This window comes from Erythrolamprus reginae, chromosome 3, assembly GCF_031021105.1.
Source record: "Erythrolamprus reginae isolate rEryReg1 chromosome 3, rEryReg1.hap1, whole genome shotgun sequence".
Lineage (NCBI taxonomy): Eukaryota > Metazoa > Chordata > Lepidosauria > Squamata > Dipsadidae > Erythrolamprus > Erythrolamprus reginae.
Window position 1 is genome coordinate 90,019,634 of NC_091952.1, and position 11,528 is coordinate 90,031,161.

Below are 11,528 nucleotides of genomic sequence, written 5' to 3' on the forward strand. Positions count from 1 at the left end.
CGAGGGCTGAGAGAGGGACTGGCCCAAGACACCCACCCAAGGTGGCTTTGTGTCTAAAGCAGGACTAGAATTCAGGTATAATCTCTTTCTAGCCTGGGACCTTTTAACCAAACTGGCCAATTATCCAGAATTCTTCTCCAGCTTAAGTGAGAAGGTTTGGATAATAGCAATAACAATTATACTTATATGCCACTTCGCAGTACTTTACAGACATTTCTAAGCAGTGTACAGAGTCAACATATTGTCCCCAACAATCTGGTCCCCATTTACCCACCTTAGGAGGATAGATGGCTGAGTCGACTCTACAGAATCCTTCTTAAAAGGAAATAGGGACTTCTGAAACATTTATTTATTTACTAACTAGGAGGTGCTTCAGGTTGCATTTCTGACATATTGAAATATGTATGCCCAATATTTCTCCCTTTTGAAGATATAATTGCAAGATACAGGTAGTCCTTCACTTAACAAGTTTATTTAGTGACTGTTCAAGTTACAGTGGCATTGAAAAATGACTTAGGGGCATTTTTCCCACATATAACCGTTGAAGTGTTCCTAAGTTCATGGAATCAAAATTTGGACACTTGGCAACTGCTTCCTACTTATGATGATTGCTGTGTCCTGGGGTGAAATTAATTCCTTTTTGCAACCTTCTGGCAAGCAAAATCAATGGGGAAGCCAGATTCACTTAACAACTGGACGATAAAATGGGACAAAATTCATTTAACAAATGTTTCACTTAACAACAGATATTTTAGGCTCAATTGTGGTCATAAATTGAGGACTACCTATATGCCTTGTCCAGAGTTTTAAGTGCCACTGTTTCAATCCCTTCAAGACTTGTTCTATCAGAGATAAATGTTATATGATCCCCAGAAATATGTTGTCTTTTTTTCATTTAACTACAGTAGTCAGATATGTGGCTTGAAACTGATTCATTGTCTACATTTTATTCCCCCTCTCCTCCTTAACCTTTTTCCTTCTCTTTAGCATGCTGGGAAATTCTGGGAATACAGAAAGTAATTCTGAGTATGTTTCTCTGCCTAAAAGACTATGTGTGATTTTTTTTTCTTCCTTAATTAGGGCACTGCTGGCTTTGAAATACAGAAGCAAAGCTGTACTTGGCTTATGGTGACCCACCAATTATGTAATACAAAAGACGTGGTAAGAGTCAATGCATTGTTTATTACACAAACTTTCAAATTATCATTCTTGCATACGTACAATATTCTATGAATCAGCAAGTTTATATAATTAAATTTTTATAACAAAATCAGTAAGGAAGGGAGTCTGCTCCTCCATGTCATTGTCTTATGTTTGTGGCTAATGGTGGCCTTTATTGATCATAGTAAATGATATTATTGTGGAGGTTTTTTAATAGTGTGGTAGAAATCATTCAATAGATGAGAGACTGGCTTTCAGATTCTTTTTCCATCACATGTAACAGCCACTGTTATCTTAAGACTGAGGGTATCCAAGATGCTGAATATAACAGATGATCCATATTTATTTCAAAATTTTAAATGCTTTGCTGATGATTTCTAGAGATAACGACAGACTTGTTTTAAGGTGTTTATAAGATTTATTTATTTTTTAATGGAAAATTGCAGGGTTCTGAAAGAAAGGGACTTTTTGAGACAAAGCTGTACATGGAGAAAAGAATTGGATGTCTTGGTGGATCACAAGTTGAATATAAGTTAAAAGCTGCAGAAAATGCAAATACGTCCAAGACATCCTTCCTGGAGTCCATGTTTCGGCCGGCCAGGAAGGACGTCTTCATGACGTCAAAGCTCCGCCCATGGAATTCCCTATTGGGATTCCCCACCTCCGTTTGAGCCTTCCGACCGGCCGACAGCTCCATGGCTCTTCTGTCAAGGTGACAGCTGGGCGGCGGGGCTTCTCGGCGGCCACCCGAACACCGAACCCAAACTTTTGCCGAACATCCAGGTTTGGCGTTCGGGAGAATGCCGAGAAGCCCCCCGACTGTTTCAAAAGGCGACAGCCGGGCGCCGGCTCTTCTTGGCGGCCTTACGAACCTGAATGCCGAACCCGAACTTTTGCTGAACTTCTAGGTTCGGCGTTCGGACGGCGGGTTCGTAAGGCGAAAAAAGTTCATAAGAAGAGACAAAAATTTCCCGAACCCTGGGTTCGTATCTTGAAAAGTTCGTATGACGAGGGGTTCGTATCACGAGGTACCACTGTATAGTCTTAGACTTCACGAATGAAGTATATAATGATTTTTAAAAATAGTCGAGTTCCTCAATTCTTTTTCTGTTGTCCTTTCCTTTCGCCTTTTTTCCTTCTTTCACATTCACTATATCTTTTTCTTTGAATCTACGACTTGTTACGTATGTGAAGTCTTTTAATAAAACAATTTAAAAGATTGATGAACTGGACTACATCCAGAGAAAAATAACAAAGATGATCAGGGATCTGGAGAAAAAATATACAAGGAATGGGGAAGGTATTAGGTGGTTTAGCTTGGAGAAGACAAGATAGAGGGCAACACAATTGATTGTTTTCTTCAAAATCTGAAGGGCTGAAATACAAAAGATGAAACAGAATTCTTCAAAATGGCTCCAGAACATTGTTTTTACTACAGAGAAATAGAATCTGGTTAAACTAAGGGGACAAAATAACTTCACTACAAGACCTGGAAAATGCCTACCTTTGGAGTTGATGGTCTCTCTTCACTGGAGGTATTTAAACAGAAATAGGAGAGCTCTTTATCAGGTTTTCTGTCGGGCTCTCTGGTAGACTTCTCCCCAAAATTCCCAGGTAAAAATTTCAGACACACACACATTTGAAAATTCAAAACAATGTTCTTTATAATGAAAAGTCACTTAAACTAAGCCCTCTTTTTGTATAGCAAAGAGCACTTGTCTCCAAACAAACTGGTAATTTATACAAGTCCTTTATCAGTTCTGTGATACTTAGCTTGCAGCTGTGAGGCAATTCACAGTCCTTCTTCTTTCACAAAGTGAAACACCCTTTGCTCTGGTTTAGTTTCAAAGCAGGGAAAAATCAGGACACAAAAGGTCAAAGTCAGTAAAGCAGTCACGAAACACAACGATCAGATAATCCTCCACAATGGCCAAACCCACAGGCTGCTATTTATAGCATCCTCACTAATTACCACAGCCCCACCCAACCACTGGTGCCCTCATTTTCTTTGATAATAATCTCTCCGTTGTTGTTGCCTATGCATCGCTCTCCGCATGGGTGGCTGTATCATTAACTCTTGTTCTGAATCCAAGGAGGAGCTAGATAATTGATCTCCTTCTGAGCTGTCTGCCACACTCTCCTCCTCCCTGTCACTCATGTCTTCTTGGTCAGAGGAGCCTTCATCATCAGATTTCACCGGGGGGGGGGGCAAACCAGGCCTGCAGCATGTGGATGTCTCCCCCACATCCACAGTCCTTGGGGTAGGAGCTGGGCCAGAGCTAACCACAACAATCAGGGATGCCATAGAAGTGGGTTCCAGCCCTTATTAGGGGTTTGACTAGATGATCTTCAAACTGTCCTTCAATCTAACATTCTAGGATATTGTGATCTAAAGAGAAAATAAAATTTTATTGAATGAAAGTACTCATAGGGAAACAATAGTATTTATTTTTGTAGTATTTATTTATTTTGTAGTGTTTATTTTCCTCCAAATACCATTTTTAAAAGGTTAAATAGGTCAATATGTGGATAAGATCTGCGCAGAAAACAATAAAACTTTTTGTACCAGGAATGTTTTTAAAGTATTCTCTAAAATGTGCATTACTGTATACTGTATTAAATGTGCACTATTTACCCCTCCCCCCATTGCAGATTTTGTAGATGGGTGGGGTTTATTATTTTTCAAAGTAATATTTGAATGACATTTGGAAACTGATAGGCCATATTTGATCAGAAGCTTTTTTCAAAACTGATGTGCAGACTTTAGAATTGTGGTTATGTCATACAACATCAAGATTTCTAAAATTCTTTGCCATCAGCACACAATCTTAAATCCCAGCAAAATGTTGTACCCGCAGTGAATAAAAACAAGCAGAACATATATCGGGCAGAGCATATGAGCATTACAACATGTCGAAATGCATTTTAATTAGCACGTCGAATCGGCTTCTGTCGTGCAGTGTTTTTAGATGCTAAATAAGCTACTTACATTTCATTGCTAACAGATGTAGCGTTGATATTAACCTTTTGCTCTTTCTTAGTTTACCGCCTTGCAGAAGGCTGCAGCTGATGCCATCTTCAAATTTGAACCATTTGTTCTCCATGTGCAATGTCAAGACCTGGAAGATGCACAACTTCTGGTAAAGTGTTCTGCTTAAAACACTGTTATTGTTACATAAGTAATGCTTGATTCCTCTCAGTTCTCACACTGGAACGCATTACAAGTAATCCTGTACTTGCGATTACAATTGGGGCCAAAATTTCTGTTGTTAAATGATGTTGTTAAGGGAGCCCAATTTTTAAAACTTTTTGCCATAGTTGGCAACTAAATCACTGCAGTTATTAAGTGACTCAAATGATCAATAAAGTCTGACTTCCCCATTGACTTCGCTTATCAGAAGCCAGCTGGGAAGGTTGCTAAGCATTTGAATTTTGATCACATGACTATGAGGTAAATGCAAGGAGGACCAAATGTGAGGACCAGTCATACTCACATTTTTCTTTTTTCTTTTTTTTCTTTATTGATTTGTTTATTGGTTTTTTAAAAGACAAAGACAAAACACAGTAACTACAGGAAACAAAAAAAGTATGCAGCACAATCGTTATACATGAAAACATATTTACAGTTATATATTTGATTCTTCGGTTACTCCATTTTGGTTTAATTTACATTTACCCTATTTCTCACTTTCCATTAATCCAATTATAAAGTTTGTCCCACACAGTATAATATTCTTCCTGTTTGTTCTGTAACCCAAAAGTGATTTTGCTCCATTTTGCACATTCTAATTTTTTTTAAATTACCAAATCCATAGTTGGTACATTTTCTTTTTTCAAATTCTGTGCAAAAATCAATCAAGCTGCCGTTAATACATGTACTATAAGGTAATAGCTCGCCTTTTCGTATTGTCCTCTGATTATCCCTAATAAGAATGTCTCAGGTTTAAATTCCAATTCAAAGTTTGCAATCTCTTTAACCATATTTTGGACCATAATCCATAAGTCACGTTTTTCATTGCCTTTGTAACTTTGCTCACTAAACAAATGGTTCAGGACTACCTACATCTGAAGCATTGTGTGTTAAATAACGGGCTGTAAAAATGCTGGTGGAGAAAACAGCATTTCTATTGTTTCTATAGATCTCACACTCATAAGTGAAAGCTTGTTGGGATTATGAGGTAGAATGAGAATTACAGAAATACAGTTTTATATGGCTGACATTGTTTGATGGCTATCATCAAATTATGTAATATTTATTGATGAATCCTGGATTTTGCCTATCAGCTTGTATCAGCAAGGAACTATTATAAGCTCCTTTTAATTATTTTGATAGACATCAGCAAACTTAGGTCTTCTTACCGTTTTACTATGCTGTAGAGTAGATAATTTAAACAGAATTCAGAGAAACATTTTCAGAAATCAAAATGTTTGGATCCAAAATATTTCATACAAACCTCACCAAAAGCAATTCAACATATTCCAATCTAACTGAAAGTATTCCAATCTTTAAATGGATTGCTCTGATTGGAAAATAGATCAGGAAATGGCCAGTTGTGAGGTGAAAACCCTTCCAGTAAGGTACTATTCTAAAGTCAGTGTATTTGCACTTCAAAATGTTTTGCACAGCTCTATTAAGAAGAAGCATTTTGTCTTTAATTGGCAATGTCCATTCTAAGTTGTAAACAGCTTTTAAGACCACATTTTTCTTCACATTTGGCTGTAATTATGCCCTAATATTTGCTTCTGTTTTTCTGCTTCATAACATGGCTTCACATTGCTACAGGTCTGTTATTATAAACATTTTACAATTATGTACTTTTTTAAATACTTCCTTCTGCTATATAGGTAGTACTCGCTTAGGTAACTGCATTGTTCATCACATCCAGTTCATCACAGCAGTAATAATTTTGGGGTCAATCCTTTCATTTATGATTTGCAGATCTACAAAGCAAAGGAAAACTGAAGTAAGTTCTGGCTTCACTTAGCGACTGTTTCACCTAACAGCTAAGTCACCAGACATAATTGTGATTGCTAAATGAGGACTAACTCTGATACACTGGCAAAACAAAACCTACTGTTTAAATTACCTATATTCCTGTAAATATTTAGGAGATATTCAGATATTAGTATTTGAAAATACACATTGTCTCACTGTTTAGCACTTAGATACTTTGTTTATGCCAATTGTTTGGTTTTATTTTTATAGCACACCGTGGCTATAGAAGCTGGGTTCAGAAACTCTGGTATAACCGTTAGCCGGAAAGGAAAAATTATGATGGTATGTTGTTGTTTTCTACTTTGAGCAAAGGGATATTTGCAGCTCCTCCTGAGAAAATTGCTAGGGTGTAACTACATACAGGCCACATCAAGGTGAACCAGCATCTCTACATGGGAAGTAGATACATGGCTATAACTGGCTCCCAGATGACAGGGTCACTTCTTTGACTTGCTCTTGTCCCAACATAAGATGACACTTACATGTTGTAATCAGTAGGTTAAAACACACATCTTAGCCATGTTGAGATTTCTTTAAAAAAATTTCTTTACAAGTAAGATCTTGAGTACAGCCAAGAGCCTCAGCCACTTTCCAAGGCAGTCATATATTAATCACCAAAATAGACAATTTCAGCTGGGTTGATAGAAGCAGTGTGAAATATCTGGTAAAACATCAACTTAGAATACCTACTTTAGATTAAACTTTGTCACTTTGAATGTATTCTAATCGGCATACATTAAAATGAAATTTTGTCACAGCTCTCCAAAGAATCACCACCTCCAATAGACACTACATAAACATGACCAAGTAGGTAGGTACGTAGGTAGGTAGGTAGGTAGGTAGGTAGGTAGGTAGGTAGATAGATAGATAGATAGATAGATAGATAGATAGATAGATAGATAGATAGATAGATAAGCAAACAACCAAACAAGCAAGTAAATACAAAATTATGCATAAATCACATATATTGCATGACACATAGAAACAACACAGTCTAGTTCAGATTTATACATATGCATGGCAAGAAAAGCAAATCTTGCGAGTTTACCAGATGAATGGCATAGGGATCAAAGCTCTTACATAATTGGGTAGTCCTACTAGAAATACTTTGCAACCTCCTTCCAAAGAGGAGCAACAGTTATTACTAAAAATTGAGTTGTACATTACAAAAGAAATGTAGACACCTTCTTTTGTCACATCAAGTGTATTTTCTATTAAAGGCCATTCAAGGTTAAGTTTTATTTAAGAAACTTGCCTATGCCGAGAACTGTTTCCATGTACGACTTCTTAAAAAATACATTTGTTGCTTTAATATACAGTGATCCCTCGATTTTCGCGGGTTCAAACTTCGCGAAACGGCTATACCACGGTTTTTCAAAAAATATTAATTAAAAAATACTCCATGGTTTTTTTTCTATACCACGGTTTTTCCCACCCGATGACGTCATATGTCATCACCAAGAGTTACTTCTCTCTCTCTTTCTCTTTCTTTCCTGTCATTCTCTGCTTCAATCATTTTCTCATTTCTCTTTTTTTCTCCCCTTTTTTCTATCATTTCTCTCTCTCTCTCTACCTTCCACTCTCCCCCCTCTTGCTCTCTCTCTCTTTCTCCCTCTCTCTCTCCCTCTCTGTGAGAACGCCTGCCCTCTCCTGCAGCCCCCTCGCTGATAGCTGGGACGAAAGCGCTCTCAGCTAAGAGACTGTGAGAGGGGCGGGGCGGGCATTCTCAAAGCGCTCAGAGCGGCTAGCGGCCGAATGAGGAGGATGAGAAGCCGTAGCCGCCAGCGCTGCTGCAGGAGGTCCCATGTCCCAAGAAAGCCAGTGAGAGGCGAATCTGGCGTGCAGGGGGTAGCGGCGAGGGGGCCGGAGGCGCTGGGGGGCGGGGGCAGCCGACATTCAAAACAATCTTTGCCGGCCTCCGCACTTTCGTCGCTCCCCGCCTCCAACTTCAAGCCTGGCTCCTTGCACTGCCTTGAAAAAGGGTAGATGGGGGTAGTTTTTGGCTGTCCATAGCCAAAAATGGTGTTTTTACTTCTGCACCGCTACTTCGTGGAAATTCGACTTTCGCGGGTGGTCTTGGAACGCAACCCCCGCGAAAATCGAGGGAACACTGTACAAGGAAAATAATAGAAGGAAAAACCCAAAAAAGGAAAAAGAGAAGGAAGGAAAGGGAAGGAAAGAAGGAAAGGAAAGGAAGGCAAAAATGGGAAACATTAAACAACAAAATCAGATTGTGTTACATATAAGAAACCATTCAGCCTTATTTTAAAACACCATTAAGCCTTGATTCCATTGACTTAATTTCCATTACACCTCTAGAGAGTCCTTGTTTTTGAAAACAAAATTCAAATATGTACACATATTTTATAAGATTTAATAAAAGCTGGTTAAGATGTAAGCTTCCCTTTTTACATCGTTGTAGGCTGTCCGAAGTACTCATTGCTTAGAAGTTCCACTAACTCAGAAGGGAAGACTGATGGTCAGTGAAGAATATGTTGACTTTGTGGTTCAAGTTGCTAATCGGAAGATGGAAGAAAATTGGAAGAGAATTAACAGGTTTGTTAGCAGTGCACTGGTCAAGGTGTCAACCTAGAAACCAGGAGATTGTGAGTTGTAGTCTCGCTTTAGGCACGGAGCCTGGCTGATCTTGAATCAATCACTTCCTTAGCAGAACCCATCTCAAAGGTTGTTATGGGGAAAATAGGAGGAGGAAGGAGTATTAGCTATTTTTTCCACCCTGTGTTATTTACCATATTTTTCAGAGTATAAGATGCACCTTTTTCTCATCTAAAGGAGGCTGAACATTTGGGTGCACCTTATACTCAGAATGTAGCTATAGTTGGTTTTGTTTTTCCCCCAGCCCTAACAAAGTACTAACCAGTGAAGCGATCTTCCATGCTTTGTTAGTGAAGCAATCTTCCCCTTTCCTGTTGTTTTCACTGTTTCTCTCTCAGAAGAGAGAGAGAAGTGAAGTGTTTTAGAAACTGTTTTTTACCCCCAACCAGGGAATAAAAAGCAAGCCCATGTGCTCAAAACCAGCAAACTAATGCTTAAGCTGACCAGACTAAAGACTAGCCTAATGAATGCCTGGTAGGCAGATTAGTTTTTTCCTATTTTCGTGTCCAAAAACTAAGGTGTGTCTTATACTCTGAAAAATACAATATAAATATTGGATAAAAAACTTCATATATTCAATACAAAATTTGTGTGTACGCATATGCATACATATTTACTATGTTAATCCATTTGTAGCGATTTGGAAGGAATTCAGGGTGGATAGGTTTTAATGAGTAACCATTGTAAGAATTTCTTTAGTAAGGGTTCATCTATTGCTGGACTCCAGTTTTTAAGACAACAGCACAGGACAAACAATCCCATTAAAACAATTCTACTTTGCATTCATCATATAATCACCACATTAAACTATATCTTCTTCCGTAGATTTAATTAAGTTGATGTCATCCTGTGAATTTTCTTCCTGTGAACTGCTCCATTTTAAAGTCATATATTAGTTGATTTTGATCTTTAGTCTTCTGTAGTCTAAAGCAGGGGTCCCCAACCACCGGGCCGCGGATCAGTACCGGGCCGCGGGGCATGTTGCACCGGTCCGTGGAGTCAGCAGCTGCCGGCCCTCATGCCGCCACCCCCTCCCTCCAGCGCTTCGCCTCCCGCCGGGCAAGAGGCCTCAGGAGGCAGGTTCTGCCGGCCACAGGACGATGGACAGAGGGGCGGGAAGGACCGAGAGGCTCAAGCCTCTTTTGGCTTCTGCCGCGGGGCGCTTTTGCGTTTTTGGCTGGGGGGAGGCAGGAGGGCCAGCCTGACCCCCTGTCTCAGCGCTTAGCCCCCACTGGGCAAGAGGGCTTGGGAGGCAGGTTCTGCCGGCCACAGGGCGATGGCGGGAAAGAGGGGCGGGGAGGACCAGCACCCCCATGCTTAATCCCGCCCCCAACCACACCCCTTTCCGCCCCCACCGGGCCATAGAAAAATTGTCTTGCTGAAACTGGTCCCTGGTGGAAAAAACGTTGGGGACCACTGGTCTAAAGGTTTTATTTATTATATTGTAGATGTCTTACAGGTGATTTTGTGCCATGCCCAGAGTCTTATGATTGCAGTAGAGTAGGAATTTAATAAATGTAGTATATCAATGCCGTGCTCTTCTCGCTAATCAGTTGACAAAACTGTGATTCTCCTGTGGCGTTGTATTAATTTATTTTGTTGTTAGTGTTCCTGAGCTGCAGGTTCTGCTTTATGCAAGCCAGTTAATTGAACTGCCAACCTGAATCATATTTAAATCATTGTGTCTAGGTTTTACAGCTCTTTGAAGTTTGCACTAGAAAGCAAGAATCACTCCATGAGTTCTATCTCGGAGGAGAAAGAAAAAGGAAATGGCATGGATTCGGGTGTAAGAAAAAAATCTCAAGCAACGGAGAGGGATGGCGGAAGTCCTTCACACCAAAATAAAACTTTAGAGAGTGAAGATGATAGTCAAAGCAATACTGATATTTTTCACTAACTATAGAGTTGTCTGAAGTAGCCCTATATAGCCATTATGTTTGTATAATGTAGTTTATTTTTCTTTGCTCTTTATAAGAGCTTGGTAGATTATTGTGTTCTAGAACAGGGGTAGGAATTTATGGCCCTTTATAACTTATGGATTTCAGTATGAAATAATAATAATAATAATAATAATAATAATTATTATTATTATTATTATTTATTAGATTTGTATGCCGCCCCTCTCCGTAGACTCAGCTGTAGAAAGTAACATGTTTATACAGTTTGCTTAGGTTAGTAGCCATATAATATAAGTGATCTTCAACATTTTTATGGATAGTTTTTGGACCCGGAGTGTGCCTTCTCTATTGTAGCATGTGAAGTGTGTAGCTACCCTTAGAAGAAAGTGATTTATTGATTCGATTTTTATATTTTTACTCGTTAACAATGTGCATTATCACAAACCTGTACCTAAGACATGGCCACAATAAATACTGTTTTGCTCTGTGTGTGCTTTTTTTCTTTGAAAATATTCTTTAAAGGGTTAACTATTGTTCTGAACATAACCAGAGAAACGTCTGCTATTAAAATTACTTTCCTCTTCCCATTTCATTTAGTATGGATAATTAAGACCATAAGGCCATGTCTGGGAGCAATAGCTCTTTGGTGTTTGGGGGGGGAAAAGCAGGAAGCAAATACATCATTGATTAAGTTACCGAAATAAATAATTATAGGAACAATTAACCTTTGCCATCCTTGATAAACATTTTGAGACGTTGCATTGCTCCCTAATCTATGCATGAATAGAATCTTACTCTCGTATGTATAGCTCCTTCGCTATATCTTTCTAAGTTACACTGTGTGAATGTGGATGTAT

At 39.0% G+C, this 11,528-nt stretch overlaps 1 protein-coding gene across 1 annotated transcript in view; it reads left to right on the forward strand.

Annotated features, from left to right (window-relative positions):
* TYW3 (tRNA-yW synthesizing protein 3 homolog) overlaps nucleotides 1-11,160 on the forward strand; it is a 12,880-nt gene extending 1,720 nt beyond the window's left edge. The window contains exons 2-6 of the mRNA XM_070746177.1: nucleotides 1,081-1,161; nucleotides 4,203-4,301; nucleotides 6,368-6,439; nucleotides 8,580-8,713; nucleotides 10,463-11,160. Of these exons, the coding sequence (XP_070602278.1) occupies nucleotides 1,081-1,161; nucleotides 4,203-4,301; nucleotides 6,368-6,439; nucleotides 8,580-8,713; nucleotides 10,463-10,670 (594 nt within the window). The 3' untranslated portion in view covers nucleotides 10,671-11,160. The remainder of the gene's footprint in view (nucleotides 1-1,080; nucleotides 1,162-4,202; nucleotides 4,302-6,367; nucleotides 6,440-8,579; nucleotides 8,714-10,462) is intronic.
* The last annotated feature ends 368 nt before the right edge of the window (nucleotides 11,161-11,528 follow it).